This window comes from Salvelinus sp. IW2-2015, linkage group LG13 (assembly GCF_002910315.2).
Source record: "Salvelinus sp. IW2-2015 linkage group LG13, ASM291031v2, whole genome shotgun sequence".
Taxonomy (NCBI): Eukaryota; Metazoa; Chordata; class Actinopteri; order Salmoniformes; family Salmonidae; genus Salvelinus; species Salvelinus sp. IW2-2015.
In genome coordinates, this window is record NC_036853.1 from 21,188,697 (window position 1) to 21,209,951 (window position 21,255).

A 21,255-nucleotide genomic window follows, 5' to 3' on the forward strand; every position below is an offset into this window, starting at 1 on the left:
TGAAATCATTTATTTATTTTAAATACTATAATACTACTACTCTACACAGAACCACTGTAGTACTACTACTTATATCTTACATTTCTACTCATCAATCTAACTGATCTTCTCTTTCTCTCCCTCTTCTTTTTCTCTCCTCCCCCCTTCCAGAGTGTGTCTGTTGGAGTGTGGGGTGAGGGAGGTGAGGGTCGTAGTGGCAGCCATCTTGGAGAAGACCTTAGAGAGTGCGCTCCACTTCGCTGACTCTGGATTAGACAGCCTGACCGACGCGCTCCTCTCCCTATTGGACAAAGACGTTCCTGAGAACGTCAAACACTGCAACCAATACTTCAGCCTCTTCAGCAACTTTGCTCAGAGAGGCTCTGGTCCGTGCCATTTGTTGTTGAAACACTCAGCGTATCGCAGGATGCTCATCTTTCTCCTCGGACCCAACAGACAGAACAACCAGGTACTCACAGCACACACACTCAATTCTTACTCCGCTGCAGAGAAATGCATATGACAGGATGTTGTTGTTGATGGTTCTGGAAGTGAATTACCTTTTTTCCCACTCTCTCTCTCTGTCCCTCGCTCCCTGTTCCTGTGATTCCTTCTCCCACTCTAGAATCGGAGGTGGAGTCCAGCCCAGGCCAGAGAGTTCCTGCACCTCCACTCCACTCTGGCCCTGATGACTCTCTACTCAGACCTCAACACACAGCACACACATGGTAACACACTCGCCTTACCGCAGTTAGGATGGTTCCATAATACGCCGATGTGTGTAACCTGATGTGATTGTGTGTGTTTCTCAGATCAAGGTGTGTGTAAGCTGATTGTGAGCAGTATCCCTGCCTCCTCCCGCCTCCTCCCCCTCAACGCTGACATCATGGCCTCGCTCTTCAGCCCCGAGGGACAGCCTTACCTGCTAGAGGTAACATACACACAGTCTCACACACACGCACACTGAGGAGTATTTCTGTCTGTAATAAAGCCCTATTGTGGGGGGAAACTCATTCTGATTGGCTTGGACCGGCTCCCCAGTGGGTGCCCTCCCAGGCCCACCCTTAGCTGCGCCCTTGCCCAGTCATGTGAAATCCATAGATTAGTGCCTAATGAATTTATTTCAATTGACTTATTTCCTTTATATGAACTGTAACCCAGTAAAATCGTTGAAATTGTAATATTTTTGTTCAGTGTATATGGAAGAGGCAGTTATATATTTTGTTTGTCTGTGTGGCTGTAGGTGATGTTTGCGATGCGGGAGTTGTCAGGCCCTCTGACTGTGCTGATAGAGATGGTGACGTACTGCTCCTTRTGTAACGAACCCTTCTCCCTCGGAGTACTACAGCTGCTCAAGGTAAGAACTACCAGTTCTGAACAAATCCATTTCCACAGATGACTCCAAATCCCAGCACAAAACACATCATTACTATTCTGATCTGTGTGTGTGTGTACATTTATGTATATAGACCCAGTTGGAGACCGCTCCACCCCATGAGTTGAAGAACGTGTTCCAGCTGCTGCAAGAGCTGCTGGTGAGTGACCGCTGTCAATCAAACCTGTCTGTGCATTAGGGTTGAGCAATTAACAGAAAATAATTTGTTTGGGATGGGGAATCCATGCCCCGACGAGGCGGTGTAATACACACGGTGTAACGTGTGTTCTCAGGTGGTAGAGGACGCTCTCCAGACCCAGAGACTGAAGTACGCCTTTGAGTCAGAGAAAGGCCTGCTAGGTAGGCTACCTTCCACTGGAAGTGTGTGCAGGGCGTGTGTATTTGTAAGGCGTGTGCAGGGCGTGTGTATTTGTAAGGCGTGTGCAGGGCGTGTGTATTTGTAAGGCGTGTGCAGGGCYTGTGTATTTGTAAGGCGTGTGCATTTGTAAGGCGTGTGGAGAGCGTAAGTGTGTGTGATACTCTTCTCTTGTTTGCAGCATTGATGCACCAGAGTAACAACGTGGACAGCAGCCGCTGCTACCAGTGTGTCAAGTTCCTGGTTACCCTGGCACAGAAGTGAGTTTCTCCAGAGACCGTTTTGAGAAATATGTCGCCCCAATAGTGTCTCAGGCTGAAAATATTGAATGGAAGTAGATTTGAACGTTGCAGCAAGTACATGAAAGTAACAAAGAAATTTCAGTTCAGTTAAAACCTCTAATTTCATACTTCCTGATTTCACATCAAGTGTTTGTCTGTCTCTTTCTCCAGGTGTGCTCCTGCTAAGGACTATTTTAAAGATCTGTCTGGTCACTGGAGCTGGGCAGTGCAGTGGTTGCAGAAAAAGGCAAGCATCAAGCACACAATTTCAGACGTGTGTGTGTGTAGAGTATGGGTTAGTGTAACAGTGTGTGTTTCTCTGTCAGATGTCAGAACACTACTGGACTCCTCAGAGCAACGTGTCCAATGAGACGTCTACAGCCAAAACGTTCCAGCGCACCATCTCAGCCCAGGACACGCTGGCCTACGCCACAGCACTGCTCAACGAGAAGGAGCCATCTGGCAGCAGCAACGGCTCTGACGGCAGCCCAGCCAACGAGAACGCAGACCGCAGCCTCCGACAGGTACAGCTTCACAGAGAGGTAGCAAGTATGAAGAGCTCAGTAGCGGTCCTAGAATAGAGACTTGTCACTTCTCAGGACTGGGTTGAGCTCAAAATCTTGGCTGGAGAGTTTTGTATGAATCGGTTTCATAAAGATCTCTTACTCTGAGATGTAACGTCTCCTGTAATCTCTCTCTCCCCTCTCTCTATATCTCAGGGTTCCGAGTCTCCCATGATGCTCGGTGATTCAAAGAGTGATCTGGAGGATGTCGACCCTTAGCTCCTCCTACCAGACACAATCCCTCCAATGGAGAGAAGGCTCCAGACAGCCAATCAAAAGACTGCTTTTCACCTCTGATTGGCCAGAGTTTTGAGGGAGAGGCCCGCTACAGCCTGGTCGGCGGAGCGACAAAGGATGCGTGAAATATCTTGAGTGACTTCCGGCCAGACTAATGGAATCAGAGCTGGAGGAGAGTTTACAGACCAGATTAATGGAATCAGAGCTGGAGGAGAGTTTCGAGACCAGACTAATGGAATCAGAGCTGGAGGAGAGTTTCGAGACCAGACTAATGGAATCGGAGCTGGAGGAGAGTTTTGAGACCAGACTAATGGGTTACAGTGCAGTTTATTATTTTACTGGCTGAGTCAGAAATGTCACCCATTTGTAGTTCACTACTTTTGGCCAAAGGTTCAGTGACAGCTAGTGGTACTGAACTGTATAGGCCAAAGGTTCAGTGACAGCTAGTGGTACTGAACTGTATAGGCCAAAGGTTCAGTGACAGCTAGTGGTACTATACTGTATAGGCAAAAGGGTGTCATTTCAGGTGTAGCCACTATTGTTTCACAAGGAAGGGATGGGTTTGTTTTGTAAGTTGTTGCTCATATTTGCCAATGTAACTAAACAGACCATATTCGTTATTGTAAAGATCTGTTCGATAGCTGTAATTTGAAATGTAAGATACTATTTTAAAGTCTCCTGTGCTCCACTCTGTAGAGGTGTGTATGTGTGAGCCCGCGGTATGACCTGCTCTGGAAGAACACACACGCACACATGGACACACATATGTTTAACCAGGGTTTTTAAGTATGCACTTTATAGTCCACCCCAGTCTATAGTGGAGTAGAGCAACAGTGATCAGGTCCGCTAGAGCAGCTTAACCATCCTCAACACACACACCATCACACGCACCTGTCTTTCTTTTGGTGTTAGCACTTCTTATCACATCAAACTGAGTTTTCAGCTTCTTACACACACACACACACACACACACACACACACACACACACACACACACACACACACACACACACACAGTACACACAGCCGATGCCATCGTAGAGAACACGGGCTCCTATGGCTATGTCTGTTGCTCCGGTAACCACAGTGGTATCTAGGATGACGCAGTCTACGGAAGGTTCTAGAACACGAACGGAACCAAGCCAACCAACCATTCAGCGCCCTTCCCCTACAGCGAACCACAGCGCTGGATTTTAGGTATTTTAATTTCTTTGTTTTTGGTTTCTCCTGACGTCACTGTACTCATGCCTTATGCCACCACCACTGCCCTGTGACACACACACACACACACACCAGAGAGAAGGTCATCGTGCCACCCAGAGGAGAGATCAGGAGCAAGTTTTACTTTGGGTGCCAATGAAATACACACACTGTCTTCCCCTCTTTTTTATTTATAATAATATATATATATATATATATATATATATATATATATATATATATATATACACACACCATACTCTGTGCTTTATCATTATTATTTGGCGCTGGGTTTTTCTTTTTTTGCCTTTTTATCTTTGTCTGTTCAGGTTTGCCTTTGAACACAGAGGGGCATAACCTCTGACCCCTAAGCTCTGATACCAAACCCCACACCACCTGGACCTCTGACCGCTAACCTCTTGACCTAACCCAACTCCTGGGAGAATTCTAGTGCCTTCATCTCCCAACTGCCCTCACATCTCTGAAATCAAATTTTATTGGTCACATACACGTGTTTAGCAGATGTTTTTGTGGGTGTAGTGAAATGCAAAGTTTCCTAAGAGCTCGAAGCGAGGCATCCCTCTGTCTGCGCCATTTTTAAGCATCCCTCCTCCCCCTCACACTTCTCACCCTTGTCCATCTCACACCAATCCCCTACCTGGCAACAGATGACTTGCTATAATGAACTGTGTGTATGTTACCATGCTGCGTATTGACCAGCAGACTGACCGGGCCCTCGTCCTGGTCTTAGAAGGCTGTGTCAGAGCTTTCAGGTGTGTTCTAGGTCTGGTGTGCCAGTMACACAGCACTCCTCACTCAGAGCCTACTGCTCAGTTTGACCCTCAACAGCACCTGTAGTACTTCTCAGAACAGTACCAACCAATCAATAATTTATTTGTATCTGTGGTGTGTAGTGAGGGGGTTAAGGGGGGGAGGGAGGGATGGAATTACGGAATGACATGGATCCAGGTTTTTATTCTGTCTCATTCTGCTTTGAGCGTCACTCCTGCTGAAGGCCAGTCCGAGGCAGGACCATTCATGTTGAAACCCAGTTTTCATTTGTACATCAGTTTGATTATGGGGAAATTTGATATAAAATAAACTGGAATGCCCAACTTTTTCGTAAACCTTGTCTTGTTCTTTGTGTGTCTGTGAAACAGGAGTGATCACAGTAAAATATAAAATCCATAAAAMATGTTTATTTCAGGTCAAGCCAGGTGTAGTATGGGACAGCTGTGGGAAGAGTGGAGCTTGAGGACCAGAGGGACAGACAGGGCAGGGCTGACCTTGTTATCATGGAAACCAGCCAGTGTAACTCTGAGAGAGAGAAGGGGGAGATACGTCAGTCTTGTATCTCAATGCTCCATCACATAAATATACATTCATGATCACATTACTTCCTAGTAATACTACATATTAGTATATTACTGGAGTGTGTGTGTATACAGTACCTGATGTTTTTCTCCCCTGCAGCAGCATCCATGCTGTCCTTGGCTCCCCTCTCCTCCAGGCTCTGAGAGATCAACACCACCTGACACACAGAAACACAGATTTAATGACCATGTTTGTTTATTCCATGCACACTCATTCTGTGTTTATTATGGCTCTGGGAGAGACCGAGTGGAGACAGACCGCACGTCCTGCTACTATACTGAACAAAAATATAAATGTAACATGCTACAATTTCAAACATTTTACTGAGTTAGTTTGGAGAAGGAAATCAGTCAATTGAAATAAATGAATTAGGCCCTAATCTATGGATTTCACATGACTGGCAGGGGTGCAGCCATGGGTGGGAGTAGGCCATCCCACTGGGGATCCAGGCCCAGCCAATCAGAATGATTTTTTTTCCCCCACAAAAGGGCTTTATCAAAGACAGAAATACTCCTTAGCACCCTCCTCAGATGATCCTGCAGGTGAAGAAGCCGGATGTGGAGGTCCTGGGCTGGCGTGGTTACACATGGTCTGCGGTTGTACGSCKGGWTGGKTGTACTGCCAAATTCTCTAAAATGACGTTGGAGGCGGCTTATGGTAGAGAAATGAACATTCAATTCGCTGGCAACAGCTCTATTGAACATTTCCGCAGTCAGCATGCCAATTGTACACTCCCTCAAAACTTGAGATGTCTGTGTGTGACAAAACTGCACATTTTAGAGAGTCCTTTTATTGTCCCCATGATCATACTGTTTAATCATCTTCTTGATATGCCACACCTGTTAGGGGGATGGATGATCTAGAAAAGGAGAAATAATCACTAACAGGGATGTAAACATGCATATGGAACATTTCTGGGATCTTTTCTTTCAGCTCATGAACATGGTACCAACACTTTACATGTTACGTTCATAGTTTTGTTCAGTATAAATCACAGTTGTCCAAACCACCATCCTGTTCAACACACACACTAATACTTTATCTCTTTCATACACAGATGTGGTTCGTGATTGCTTGATTGATAACCTTACCTGGGACCTGAAGACTTGCGTTGGCTGGCTCCCTGAGGTAAGTTTAAACTTGAACATACACACACACCTGTCCTTACCTTAGGGTAGCACTGGCAGAGGCTCCACGCGGTGCCAAGGGTGACCATGATGATCCCCAGAGAGCAGAGTGTTGCGTAGATGTGAGGTCGCTCCTGAGTCATAACGAACAGACCGACTAACAACACACACATCCCCGCCGCGATCAGACCATACCGGTACGGCTTACCCTCCGCCATGCGACCCTGACCAATGAAGTCTGAACCAAACCCAGTCCCCCTTACTATGTAGCTTAGCTAAGGCTATGTTATGCTCTGGGTCAGATACTACTGAAGGTGAGGGAGAGAAGGAGGTTCAAGATTTGTAATTCAGCAACAGAGTTCCACTCTGTTGGTTATTACAGCCTGCAGACAGAATAAGGTGTGTGCATGTGGACGTTTATAAGTATACTTGTGGGGACCAGAAGTCCCCACAAGAATAGTAAACAAACAAAAATCTGACCAACTGGGGACATTTTGTTAGTCCCCACAAGGTCAAATGCTATTTCTAGGGTTGGGTTTTTGGGTTAGGGTTAGGGAAAATAGAATTTTGAATGGGACTGAATTGTTTGTCCCAACAAGGTCAGTTATACAAGACTGTGTGTGTGTGGTTTTAAAACAAGTACAGTTCTGACAAGTGGGGATATTTTGCCAGTTCTCACAAGGAAAAATGCTATTTAAGGCTTAGGGTTAGTTTAAGGGTTAGGTTAGGGAAACTATGATTTTGAATGGGAATCAATTGTTTGGTCCCCACAAGAATAATAKAACGTTTGTGTGTGGTGGCCAGTGGTGGGTCACCTTGTCCTACCTCCAGTTCTACTTGAAGTAAATGCTTTCTCAAGGAGAGATGAAGGGGAGAAGGCTGTCATGGTGCCTCTGCTAGGAGGCCCACAACTCCTCCTTCTCCACCGTCCTATTTTCCTCTCCCTTTTATCTCTCTCTCCTTGAAAGCATTTACTTCAAGTGTAACTGAGGTTAGAATATAACAAAGAAACTGAGCAAACATACAGTGCATTGGGAAACTATTCAGACCCCTTCACTTTTTCCACATTCTGTTACGTTACAGCCTTGTTCTAAAATGTATTAAATATGTTTTCCCTCATCAATCTACACACAATACCCCGTAATGACAAAGTGAAAACTTTTTTTGCACATTTATYAAAAAAAAAACTGAAATACCTTACTTACATAGGTATTCAGACCCTTTGGTATGAGACTCGACATTGAGCTCAGGTGCATCCTGTTTCCATTGATCATCCTTGAGATGTTTCTACAACTTGATTGGAGTCCACCTGTGGTAAATTCAATTGATTGACATGATTTGGAAAGGCACACACCTGTCTATATAAGGTCCCACAGTTGACAGTGAATGTCAGAGCAAAAACCAAGCCATTAGGTCAAAGGAATTGTCCGTAGAGCTRCGAGACAGGATTGTGTCGAGGCACAGTTCTGGAGAAGGGTACCAAAAAATGTTTTAAGCATTGAAGGTCCCCAAGAACACAGTGGCCTCCATCATTCTTAAATTTAAGAAGTTTGGAACGACAAAGACTCTTCCTACAGCTGGCCGCCTGGCCAAACTGAGCCATCGGAGGAGAAGGGCCTTAGTCAAGGAGGTGACCAAGAACCCGATGGTCACACTGACAGAGCTCCAGAGTTCCTCTGTGGAGATGGGAGAACCTTCCAGAAGGACAACCATCTCTGCAGCACTCAACCAATCAGGGTTTTATGGTGGAGTGGTCAGACAGAAGCCACTCCTCAGTAAAAGGCACATGACAGCCCGCTTGGAATTTGCCAAAAGGCACCTAAAGGACTATCAGACCATGAGAAACAAGATTCTTTGGCCTGAATACCAAGCGTCACCTCTGGAGGAGACCTGGCACCAGCCCTACGGTGAAGCATGGTGGTGGCAGCCTCATGGGGATGTTTTTCAACGGCAGGGACTGGGAGACTAGTCAGGATCGAGAGAAAGATGAACGGAGCAAAGTACAGAGCGATCCTTGAGGAAAACCTGCACCAGAGCGCTCAGGACCTCAGACTGGAGGCGAAGGTTCACCTTCCAACCAGATAACGACCCTAAGCACACAGCCAAGACAACGCAGGAATGGCTTCGGGACAAGTATCTAAATGTCCTTGAGTGGCCCAGCCAGAGCCCGGACTTGAACCCGATCGAAAATCTCTGGAGAGACCTGAAAATAGCTGTGCAACGACACTCCCCATTTAACCTGAGAGTTTGAGAGGATCTGCAGAGAAGAATGGGAGCAACTCCCCAAATACAGGTGTGCCAAGCTTGTAGCGTCAAACCCAAGAAGACTCAAGGCTATAATCACTGCCAAAGGTGCTTCAACAAAGTACTGAGTAAAGGGTCTGAATACTTATGTAAATGTATTCCTTTTTTTTTTTATACATTTGGTCAAAATGTTTAAAAACCTGTTTGTCATTATGGGGTATTGTGTGTAGATTGATGAGGGGGAAAAAACMATTTAATCAATTTTAGAATAAGGCGGTAACGTACCAAAATGTAGAAAAAGTCAAGGGGTCTGAATACTTTCGAATGCACGGTATGCTATAACAATACCTTAACACTCACAACTGAGACACAAACAACTCAGAGATCTTTGGTTATTAATTTACTAAAGTTGATCATGACATCCCATTTAAAAAATGAAGAGAGAGAAAAAAAAACTGTTACAAGCGTTTACTACTGTAACAAGGCACTTCTGGTTGAAATCATCTCTGCCCAAATTTTATTACATTGTCAAAAAAGCAAATCAGTGAAAATGATATTCATTTTAATATTGTACCTGTAAACCCACCAAAGGAGAAAAAAAAAATGAGAATCAGTGGTGCATACAAGACCACAGAAGCACACACACTCGCTACATCGCACTCACTCACACATACATACATACATACACACACACACACACCTTCTCACTCACACTAGGGAATGACACTTAACTCCCTCCACAGTCACAGCACACAGCTAATGGAGTCCAAGGCCGCAAGAAAGTCCGATTGGGGTTTTAAAGGCTGGCTCCATTGAGACTGGTAGTGAAGGCTTAGTGCTGGCGGTGTGCTGGGCTTGTCGCCTGGTGTAGCATGATGCCACTAAAAAGTCCAAATATATGGCTGCCGGGCAGTCTTAAACTAAAAAGTAACAGCAGCAACAACAATTTTAGGTGGTGTAAAGTTGAAAAAAGTATTTATTTGTAAATGACTTAATAGGAGTGCAGTGTATTACGCTGTAGTAGTCTTAATAGTAGCAATATAACGCACTCATTCTTCAAACAAGTATGTAAACAATGTTGGTGGGTTCAACCCCTTACTGCCTCTGCGTTCCCCTCCATTCCTGAACAATGTCTCTCCCAGCACGGGTGTGCTTTATTTAGCTCACTGTGTAATGGCAGCAAGGGAATACACCAGAGTCAAATCCCATCCTCGCCCTCAGAGGTCAGAAGGACCTCGGCTCTTCATGACAGAGTCGTAGGAGGGGGGTGCCTCCAGGTCCCAGGGAGGAGGGGTGGGGGGCAAGGGGAGGGGTAGAGAGGGGGTCACCCCCACAGAGTCCTCTGACATCTCTCTACGTATCCGGTCCAACCTCCTAGGGAGAGAGAGACGGATTATAAAGTATCTTGACATATAGTGACAAACTCCCATGTCGTTCAAATTGCATTGTTTCATTGTCTCCTGTCCATCCTGCTCACTGTTATTGACCGTTAATTAACAAACACATTTAGCATCTCCAGGCCTTCACGCATACAAGCCGCTGATGCGCACCTTTGGAACATCTACATTTTTTAAAAGTATAATAAATCAATTTAATACACATCACAATAAATAAATAATTTATTTTAGTCAGGTCTARAGAAACATTATGATATGGATATAATTTATTTAATTAGAACAGAATATGAGTTGGCCTACTATATGTTATCTGGCTATGTGCCATGCCATAGGCTTGTTCATTTAGCAGGTAAGATATGCTTGTAAATCCCGTGCCATTATTTTTATATTATACGATTTTATAGTAAAAATATAATTGATAATAGCTGAATAAAATAAAGGATATTTTTCCCATTCTGGAGCAATTGCGCATATTAAGTGGCTAAATTGAGCATTAAAGTGATCATTTGAAACAGGTCCTATATGCTAGATTTAGAGATTTGGCAACTTTAATTGTGAATGATACAACCTTAGAAATCAAAACAGAAACTCAGCAAAAACAGAAACGTCCTCTCACTGTCAACTGCGTTCATTTTCAGCAAACTTAACATGTGTAAATATTTGTATGACCATAACAAGATTCAACAACTGAGACATAAACTGAACAAGTTCCACAGACATGTGACTAACAGAAATGGAATAATGTGTTCCTGAACAAAGGGAGGGTCAAAATCAAAAGTAAAATTCAGTATCTGGTGTGGCCACCAGCTGCATTAAGTACTGCATCTCCTCCTCATGGACTGCACCAGATTTGCCAGTTCTTGCTATGAGATGTTACCCCACGCTTCCACCAAGGCACCTGCTCCCGGACGTTTCTGGGAGGAATGGCCCTAGCCCTCACCCTCCGATCCAACAGGTCCCAGACGTGCTCAATGGCATTGAGATCCGGGCTCTTCGCTGGCCATGGCAGAACACTGACATTCCTGTCTTGCAGGAAATCACGCACAGAACGAATAGTATGGCTGGTGGCATTGTCCTGCTTGAGGGTCATGTCAGGATGAGCCTGCAGGAAGGGTACCACATGAGGGAGGAGGATGTCTTCCCTGTAACGCACAGCGTTGAGATTGCCTGCAATGACAACAAGCTCAGTCCGATGACGCTGTGACACACCGCCCTAGACCATGACGGACCCTCCAACTCCAAATCGATCCCGCTCGAGTACAGGCCTCGGTGTAACGCTCATTCCTTCAACYAWAAACGCGAATCCGACCATCATCCCTGGTGAGACAAAACCGCGACTCGTCAGTGAAGAGCACTTTTTGCCAGTCCTGTCTGGTCCAGCGACGGTGGGTTTGTGCCCATAGGCGACGTTGTTGCCGGTGATGTCCGGGGAGGATCTGCCTTACAACAGGCCTAGAAGCCCTCAGTCCAGCCTCTCTCAGCCTATTGCGGACAGTCTGAGCACTGATGGAGGGATTGTGCGTTCCTGGTGTAACCTGGGCAATTGTTGTTGCCATCCTGTACCTGTCCCGCAGGTGTGATGTTCAGAAGTACCGATCCTGTGCAGGTGTTGTTACACGTGGTCTGCCACTGCGACGACGATCAGCTGTACGTCCTGTCTCCCTGTAGCGCTGTCTTAGGCGTCTCACAGTACGGACATTGCAATTTATTGCCCTGGCCACATCTGCAGTCCTCGTGCCTCCTTTTAGCATGCCTAAGGCACGTTCACGCAGATGAGCAGGGACCCTGGGCATCTTCTTTTGGTGTTTTTCAGAGTCAGTAGAAAGGCCTCTTTAGTGTCCTACGTTTTCATAACTGTGACCTTAATTGCCTACCGTCTGTAAGCTGTTAGTGTCTTAACGACCGTTCCACAGGTGCCTGTTCATCAATTGTTTATGGTTCATTGAACAAGCATGGTAAACAGTGTTTGAACCCTTTACAATGGATTTTTCCGAATTATCTTTGAAAGACAGGGTCCTGAAAAAGGGATGTTTCTTTTTGTACTGAGTTTATATTGGCTGCATGATGTGCCTATAGGCTATTGATGATTTGAGAAAGTCACAAAAAAAAGCTAGTGCTCTGTTCCTTGTCTCAGGCTGCACAGCTGTTCTCTCATCAAGTGGTCATATTTTCAATTTAATCTTGTCTTTACTAATATGTAAAATTCGTTTAGATTTAGATTGGCCCATTATCAAATAGGCAAGAACAGACGGAGGGAAAAAGACATTCACTCTGTATGCACTGGAATAGTGAATGGAGGCCACTTTCCTGCTGGTTTGTTTTTCAATCAGGAAGGGTAAACTACTCTGGTTATTTTAATCCTTCCATCAACCACTGTTTGAGGCTCATGCAGCCTCCCGACAGGTGATATTTTACCCAAACTCTGTATGCCATGGGCTCTCAAACCCTGTTCCTGCAGCTACCCAGTGCTTAATTTGGGAAACRAAGTGAAATCTGTTCGGGAACATTGATAGTAACATGTTTTCACAGCTAAAAATATTTAATTAAACTGTTGACAGCCCCTATGCGCACTCGGAAAGGAAAATGTCCAATACAATTTCACTATAATTGTAAGCTAACTCTGTAAACCACCCTGCACAATCAATGAACCAACCGCATCGCTTAGGCCTATACATTCTTTCCCAGACTCATGGATAGATAGTTTAGAGCGTAGCGTAAGGTAACCAGTCCATCTATCAGGTATCAAGGTAAGACCCAGATGCAGACCGTGTCAAAGTAACAATGTTTATTACAGCAACAGGGGCAAAAGGTACAGTACAACAGGCAGGGTCAGCTCAGGAAGAGGTCGGTAATCCAGAGGTGGGGCAAAGGTACAGGACAGCAGGCTCAGGCAGGTGGGTACAGGGTCAGGACAGGCAAGGGTCAAAAACCAGGAGGATGAGAAAAGAGAGACTGAGGAAAAYCAGGACCTGACAAAAAAAATGCTGGTTGGCTTGACAAACAAGATGAATTGGCAACAGAGAAAACAGGTATAAATACACAGGGTATAACGGGGAAGATGGGCAACACCTGGACGGGGGTGGAGACAATCACAAAGACAGGTGAAACAGATCAGGGTGACACCATCCAGTATGCATAATAATACAGTCCACACTCAAAGGCGATTACTAGAATTTGTTTGATTTTGGAGTATAGGCTAGACCAATTATGTACCAAAGGCATTGTGTAACGTACYGCACAATTATTATTTTAATTTGGGGGGGGTTCAGGCTTGGGCTCATATATAGGCCTATGTATATGCATAAGCTCTAATATACGTATGTATGTTTTTAATTKATCCTCACCTTAGAAAGGGCTGTCCATTTCCTTGTGTTAGGCTTTGAAACCACACCCAAATGGACCATGTTTTCCACTCAGTTTCAACCCATTCTATCTTCAATCTTCAAATTGATCATCACATTGAGGTGAGTTTTAAACGCACAATACTGTTTTGATGATGAGTTTGATGTGATTTTTGATTGCATATGCATTGATGTCAGAGTGGTTACAGGTACAATAAAGTACCAGGCCATTAGGACCTGATGGTCGTTAGTGTGTTTGGTACTACCAATGCATGTTAAATCAAATCAAATCAAAAATATATATTTGTCACATGCTTCCTAAACAACAGGTGAAGACTAACAGTAAAATGCTTACTTACGGGCCCTTCCCAACAATGCAGGGAGAGAAAAAAAGATGAAAAATAGACAACACGAGGAGTGCATAAGAGGAGATTACCATGACTCAACGGTCACGTGAAATTTTACTGCGGTCATGACTCATGACTGCCGTAACAGCCCTGTGTGTGTGTTTACCTCTGGATGGCCAGGGCCTGGTGTGGGCTGTAGCGTGTTCCTGTGCGGGGGTGTAACAGGAAGTGTCCAGGTACGTCCAACACCTGTAGCGTGGTCATGACAATACAGAGTCCCGCGGTGGTCAGTGTTGCTCCGGTAACAGCCATCAGCACCCCCAGCCAGAGGGCTGGACCTTGCAGAGTCAGGAAACCCCCTACTACCTACATACATACATACATACATACATACATACATACATACATACATACATACATACATACATACATACATACATACATACATACAGTAAGCCAGGACACCATCTATATACTTGTTAACAAAATAAACACACACACAGCTAGAATGCTGCACCCTCCTACCATCATCACTGGGCCTATAGATAGCAGCATGCCCTGGGGAGATGGCCTCCTTCTCTCCCCCGGTCTGCCTGGAGTTACTCCCTGACTTGGCTCACATACACTACACTCCTCCTGCAACACCATCATACACAATCTGCAGGAGAGAGAGAAAGATGAATGAGTGTAATGTTTACTGTTCATTTTGTATTGTTTATTTCCCATTTGTTTCTTGTCAATTTCACTTGCTTTGGCAATGTAAACATATGCTTTCCATGCCAATAAAGCCCTTTAAATTGAATTTAAATTGAGATATCAAAGAAGAGGGTTAGAGAGTTATCAGATGATCACTTGTTGATTGAACAGTGGCATACCATTTTACTACTTTACCTTCTGAAGAGGCTTCCAGTTGCCCAGCCGGGGATAAAGGAAGGAGATGATTATTTAGTTTCTAAACATCTCCGTWGTTTTTTTTTACTAATCTCTTCTTCAACTAGTTTAACTTCCTTTATGCTTTCCATGTGGCATGCGGGGRTGTGATTGTTATCTAAACAAAAATTAAGAATCTCAAGAATCAAATTATTCTACTCGAACGAGACTATAATTTAAAACTCATCCCGCTTGCTTTGCCAGAGGTAATCTTTATCGATCCTTTAAATCCGTTATAACGTTGCATCGCGGTCGACATTGAATGTGTGTCGAGTTGTGGGCAGGGCAGGACACTCGCCCCCGGTAGTCACACAYCCCCTGTGCGTGGTAAAAGGAAGTCGGTTTCTGAATGTTATTCGGTGACCGTAGGAGGAAAGGATCAAGACAGAGAGAGGGGGCGGGAACGGAGAGAGACAGGGTGGGGCAGAGAAGAGAAAGATCTGGATATCGTCAGTGTTTTATCAGAAACATGTTTGGCTGTTGATTAATCTAGACGAAGCTGTGTGAGGAGGGGGGGGGGGATATCTGCCATTCCTATTGTGTGGTGTAATTAATTATCCATAGACTAGTTTTAAATTAGTTGGACAGTGTAGGTTATTATCTCTGAAGCAGATCACTTTGGTTCAAATTGTTTCAGTGAACAAGCAAACCTATAATCTGCAATGATTAAAATGTGATGATTGACTGGCCAGTCAGTCATATCTATTACCAGAATGTGTTGATTGAGAGAGCCTAACCTGGAGCCTCATTTATCAATGTAACGTTGCGTAGAAACTATTCTAAAATACTACTTCCGAACGGTATTTAGAACGTACATATGCATATAACATTTGTGATTTATCAAACAATCCTACGAGCYTCGTACGCACACCAGAAGGAGATAACCATTGATAAATAACAATTGTTCTTAGCCTCAGTGGTTGTGCACGACCGTGSCTAGTTGCATTTCGAAACGTCCCAAATTAACCAGATTTGGTCAAAATCATCCTTTTAAAGCTTCCGGATTGGTGGGTCCCTTACGGGACGGTTGAGCTGACTTAGGCTAGAGCGATTAGCATGAGGTTGTAAGTAACATGAAAATTTCCCAGGACATAGACATAACTGATATTGGCAGAAAGCTTACGTTCTTGTTAATCTAACTGCACTGTCCAATTTACAGTAGCTATTACAGTGAAATAATACCATGCTATTGTTTGAGGASAGTGCACTGTTTTGAACATGAAAAGATATAAACAAATTAGGCACAGTTGGGCAGTRTTGATGCAAAATTTTGAACAGAAATGCAATGGTTCATTGGATCAGTCTGAAACTTTGTACAGACACTGCTGCCATCTAGTGGCCAAAATCGAAATTGCACCTGGGCTGGAATAATACATTATGGCCTTTCAATCAAGTTTATTTTATATAGCCCTTCGTACATCAGCTAATATCTCGAAGTGCTGTACAGAAACCCAGCCTAAAACCCCAAACAGCAAGCAATGCAGGTGTAGAAGCACGGTGGCTAGGAAAACTCCTAGAAGTGCCAAAACCTGACGGAAGAACCTAGAGGGAACCAGGGCTATGAGGGGTGGCCAGTCCTTCCTGGCTGTGCCGGGTGGTATTATAACAGAACATGCCAAGATGTTCCCAAAATGTTCATAAATGACAAGCATGGTCAAATAATAATCAGATAGATGTCAGTTGGCTTTTCAAGCCGATAATATAGAGTTGAAAACAGCAGGTCTGGGACAGGTAGGGGTTCCATAACCGCAGGCAGAACAGTTTTGAAACTGGGACAGCAGCAGCCAGGTGGACTGGGACAGCAAGGAGTCATCATGCCCGGTAGTCCTGACGTATGGTCCTAGGGCTCAGGTCCTCCGAGGAGAGAAAGAAAGAGAGAAGGAGAAATTAGAGAGGGCCAAGATGTTCAAAATGTCATAAATGACAAGCATGGTCAAATAATATCAGGATAAATGTCAGTTGGTCTTTCCATAAGCCGACATTAAGAGTTTGAAAAACGAGCAGGTCTGGGACAGGTAGGGGTTCCATAACTGCAGGCAGAACAGTTGAAACTGGAACAACAGCAAGGCCAGGTGGACTGGGAGCAGCAAGGAGTCATCATGCCCAGTAGTCCTGACGAGTCATGGTCCTAGGGCTCAGTCGTCCTCCGTAGATGAGCGAGATAAGAAGAGAGAAGTGAGAGAATTTAGAGAGAGAGCATACTTAAAATTCACACAGGACACTGGATAAGACAGGAGAAGTACTCCAGATATACCAACTAGCCCTAGCCCCCCGACACAAACTACTGCAGATAAATACTGGAGGCTGAGACAGGAGGGGTCAGGAGACACTGTGGCTCCATCCGATGATACCCCCGGACAGGGCCAAACAGGAAGGATATAACCCCACCCACTTTGCCAAAGCACCAGCCCCGCACCACTAGAGGGATATTTTCAACACACAACTTACAATCCTGAGACAAGGCCGAGTATAGCCCACAAAGACTCCGCCACGGCACACCCAAGGGGGGGCGCCAACCCAGAACAGGAAGAATCAGTCAGTGACTCAACCCACTCAAGTGACGCACCCCTCCTAGGGACGGCATGAAAGAGCACCAGTAAGCCAGTGACTCAGCCCCTGTAAACTGTTGCGCGATTGTGTATGGAAATGGTATGTGTTACTGTTCGTTTTGCTGATGATTGCATACAAAACATTGGCTCATCGCGTGCTGTGAGATGCCAATCAGCAAGCTCCCGCTGAAAAGTGCCTGTTTTGAAAAGTGCCTGTTGTCGATAGCACTTGGATGTACACCGGAATGGCATATGTTTGCCTTTTTTAATGTAGGTCTTAAATCCCCGCATTTAATGTAGGTCTTAAATCCTATAACATTGGTTTTGGGAAACAATATCTGATGAGCCAATCTGTACTTTGTAGAAAAACTCCCACCTGTCTCAAAAAATGAGCTCTCTGGAAAATGCAGCATGTGCCAAATCTTCCAAAAGCAAAATCAGCCATCTCTCATTCGATTACCCATTATCTCAGTATTTTATAGTATTTCAACAATAGTTCAGTTTCACACACAGGCCTACCTCTAATTTAACAAATTCTGCTTTATATGGATTGTTATCTTCACAAATGCACTGATGTGGTCAAATTATAGGCTATAGCAGGTCAATATACTTTTGTATATATAGTGTATGTGGACACCCCTTCAAATGAGTGGATTTGGCTATTTCAAATCAAATTTTATTGGTCACATACAAGTGTTTAGCAGATGTTATTGCGGGTGTAGCGAAATGCCTGTGTTTCTAGCAATAGTGAAGTAATATCTAACAATTTCACAACATATAGCCAATACACACAAATCTAAGTAAAGGAATGGAATTAAGCAAATATACATATATGGACAAGCAATGTCAGAGCGGCATAGACTAAGATACATTAGAATACAGTATATACATATGAGATGAGTAATGCAAAATATGTAAACATAATTAAAGTGACTAGTGTTCAATTTATTAAAGTGGCCAGTGATTTCAAGTCTATGAAGGCTGAGCACGTACCCTTGTGGGTCCCCAGTGTTGAGGATCAACGAAGTGGAGGTGTTGATTCCTACCTTCACCACCTGGGGGCGGCCCGTCAGGAATTCCAGGACCCAGTTGCGCAGGGCAGGCTTCAGAGCCAGGACCTCAAGCTTAATGATGAGCTTGGAGGGTACTATGGTGTTGAATGCTGAGCTATAGTCAATAAACAGCATTCTTACATAGGTATTCCTCTTGTCCAGATGGGATAGGGAAGTGCGATGGTGATTGCATCGTCTGTGGATTTATTGGGGTGGTAAGCAAATTGAAGTGGGTCTAGGGTGACAGGTAAGGTAGAGGTGATATGATCCTTGACTAATCTCTCAAAGCTGGTTCGGGCTTTCAGTTTTGCGCGAATGCTGCCATCTATCCATGGTTTCTGGTTAGGGTAGGTTTTAATAGTCACAGTGGGTACAACATCACCTATACACTTCCTGACAAACTCAGTCACCGTATAAGTATATTCGTCAATGTTATTGTCGAAGGGTACCCGGAACATATCCCAGTCCGCGTGATCAAAACAATCTTGAAGCGTGGATTCCGATTGGTCAGACAAGCGTATAATAGTCCTTAGCACGGGTAATTACTGTTTGATGATATGGTCGGCATTTGATTGAGGTATTCTAGGTCGGGTGAACAAAAGGACMTGAGTTCCTGTATGTTATCACAATCACACCATGAGTCGTTAATCATGAAACATACACCCCCGCCCTTCTTCTTCCTGGAGAGATATTTATTCCTGTCTGCGTGATTGGACTMAGTCAAACAGTATATCCCGAGAGAGCCATGTTTCTGTGAAACAGAGTATGTTACAATCCCTGATGTCTCTCTGGAAAGAAATCATCGCCCTGAGTTCGTCAACTTTATTATCCAGAGACTGAACATTAGCAAGTAATATTCTCGGAAGCGGTGGGTGGTGTGCGCGCCTCCTAAGTCGGACTAGAAGACCACTCCGAGTACCTCTGCCAGCGGTGTTTTGGGTTGGCCTCTGGAATCAGTTAATTTGCCCTGGGGGGTGCGAACAAAGGATCCGATTCAGGAAAGTCGTGTTCCTGGTCGTAATGCTGGTAGAGCTGGTGAGTTACAGCTGCTCTGGTATCCAATAGTTCTTCCCGGCTGTATGTGATAACACCAAGAAATAATAAATTATAAAAACGAAATACAGCAAAGTTTCCTAAGAGCTAGAAGCACGGCAACCCTCTRTGTCGGCACCATTTCGTTGTTATTTCAGCCACACCCGTTGCTGACAGGAGTATAAAGTCGAGCACACAGCCATGCAATCTCCATAGACAAACATTCYCAGTAGAATGATCTTACTGAAGAGCTCAATGACTTTCAACATGGCACCGTCATAGCCGCCACCAATGCCACCTTTCCAACAAGTAAGTTCATCCAATTTCTGCCCTGCTAGAGCTCCCCCGGTCAACTGTAAGTGCTGTTATTGTGAAGTGGAAACTTCTAGGAGCAACAACGGCTCAGCTGGGAAGTGGTAGGCCACACAGCTCACAGAAAGYGACCTTCGAGTGCTGAAGCGCGTAGTGCGGAAAAATCATCTGTCCTCCGTTGCAACACTCACTACCAAGTTCCAAACTGCCTCTGGAAGCAACGTCAGCACAAGAGCTGTTCATCGGGAGCTTCATGAGATGTCTTTCCATGGCCCGAGCAGCCGCACACATGCCTAAGATCACCATGTGCAATGCCAAGCATCGGTTGGAGTMGTGTAAAGCTCACTGTCATTGGACTTTGGAGCAGTGGAAACGAGTTCTCTCGAGAGWTAAATCACGCTTCACCATCTGGCATTCCTGGTTCAGGGAATTCGTATTTTTAATTGAACCTTTATTTAACTAGGCCGGCCAAACCCTCCCCTAACCCAGACGATGCTGAGCCAATTGTGTGCCGCCCTATGGGACTCACGATCCCGGCCGGTTGTGATACAGCCCAGGATCGAACCAGGGTCTGTAGTGATGCTTCTAACACTGAGATGCAGTGCCTTAGACTTCTGCGCCACTCGGGAGCCCTAAAAGATAGTTATGGTTTGGGCTAGGCCCCTTTGTCCCAGTGAAGGGAAATCTTAATGCTACAGCATACAATGACATTCTGTGCTTCCAGCTTTATGGCAACAGTTTGGGGGAGGCCCCTTTCCTGTTTCAGCATGACAATGCCCCTGTCCATACAGAAAGTGTTTGTCGAGATCGGTGTGGAAGAACTTGACTAGCGTGCACAGAGCCGTGACCTCAACCCTATCGAACACCTTTGGGATGAATTGGAACACCCCAGGCCTAATCGCCCGACCTCACTAATCATCAAGGATGAATGGAAGCAAGTCCCTGCAGCAATGTTCCAACATCTAGTGGAAAGCCTTCCCAGAAGAGTGGAGGCTGTTGCTGTTATAGCAGTAAAGAGGGGACCAACTCCATATTAATGCCCATGATTTTGGAATGAGATGTTTGACTAGCAGTGTCCACATACTTTTGGTCATGTAGTGTATGTTGCATGAATTCACAGTGGAAATACAATGGAATAAAAAAAATATTTAATGATTACTCTCCCAACTAAACACATTTTGAACATATATTTTCCCCATTCTACACAAGCAGTTCCCTTATTCCACCACTTGCCACTGTGCATACGCAATGTCATGGCTGTGCTTAAATTTGTGCAGACTCAATCCAATGTTCATATTGATAAATCTCACACTTTGCGTGGAAATTATCCCAAGCATTGTTTACACACAGATTTGTGCCTATGCATTATTGATAAATGTGGCCCCTGGAATCTAATTCTTAAATTCATAGTCTTATACAACCAAATTGCACAGAATAACAATATGTGCATTTATAAAGTACCATAATTTAATCATTAATCAGCCAAGGAGATACATCTCTGGGCTGATTGTGTATGTGGYGRCTGTTTCTACATACGAC

General features: G+C 44.7%; 3 protein-coding genes across 3 annotated transcripts in view; 1 reads left to right on the top strand and 2 right to left on the bottom strand.

Moving 5' to 3' along the window:
• The window catches only part of usp24 (ubiquitin specific peptidase 24), a 47,480-nt gene extending 42,342 nt beyond the window's left edge, over positions 1–5,138 (top strand). Inside the window, 10 exon segments of the mRNA XM_070446189.1 lie at positions 151–448; positions 605–707; positions 792–910; positions 1,223–1,336; positions 1,449–1,514; positions 1,648–1,714; positions 1,912–1,990; positions 2,183–2,258; positions 2,338–2,535; positions 2,731–5,138. Coding sequence (XP_070302290.1) covers positions 151–448; positions 605–707; positions 792–910; positions 1,223–1,336; positions 1,449–1,514; positions 1,648–1,714; positions 1,912–1,990; positions 2,183–2,258; positions 2,338–2,535; positions 2,731–2,793 — 1,183 coding nt within the window. The 3' untranslated portion in view covers positions 2,794–5,138.
• A 52-nt stretch (positions 5,139–5,190) lies between these two features.
• bsnd (barttin CLCNK type accessory subunit beta) lies at positions 5,191–6,848 on the bottom strand. The gene is made up of 3 exons (XM_023999253.2): positions 6,554–6,848; positions 5,463–5,542; positions 5,191–5,328 (listed from the first exon to the last, which is right to left on the bottom strand). Exons 1-3 carry the CDS (start codon positions 6,728–6,730, stop codon positions 5,220–5,222), a joined length of 366 nt encoding a protein of 121 aa, XP_023855021.1. The 5' UTR covers positions 6,731–6,848; the 3' UTR covers positions 5,191–5,219.
• Positions 6,849–9,141: 2,293 nt separating this feature from the next.
• On the bottom strand, positions 9,142–15,143 carry LOC139028531 (uncharacterized). The gene is made up of 4 exons (XM_070446168.1): positions 14,733–15,143; positions 14,367–14,499; positions 14,008–14,207; positions 9,142–10,130 (listed from the first exon to the last, which is right to left on the bottom strand). Exons 2-4 carry the CDS (start codon positions 14,490–14,492, stop codon positions 9,974–9,976), a joined length of 483 nt encoding a protein of 160 aa, XP_070302269.1. The 5' UTR covers positions 14,493–14,499; positions 14,733–15,143; the 3' UTR covers positions 9,142–9,973.
• Between the last annotated feature and the right edge of the window lie 6,112 nt (positions 15,144–21,255).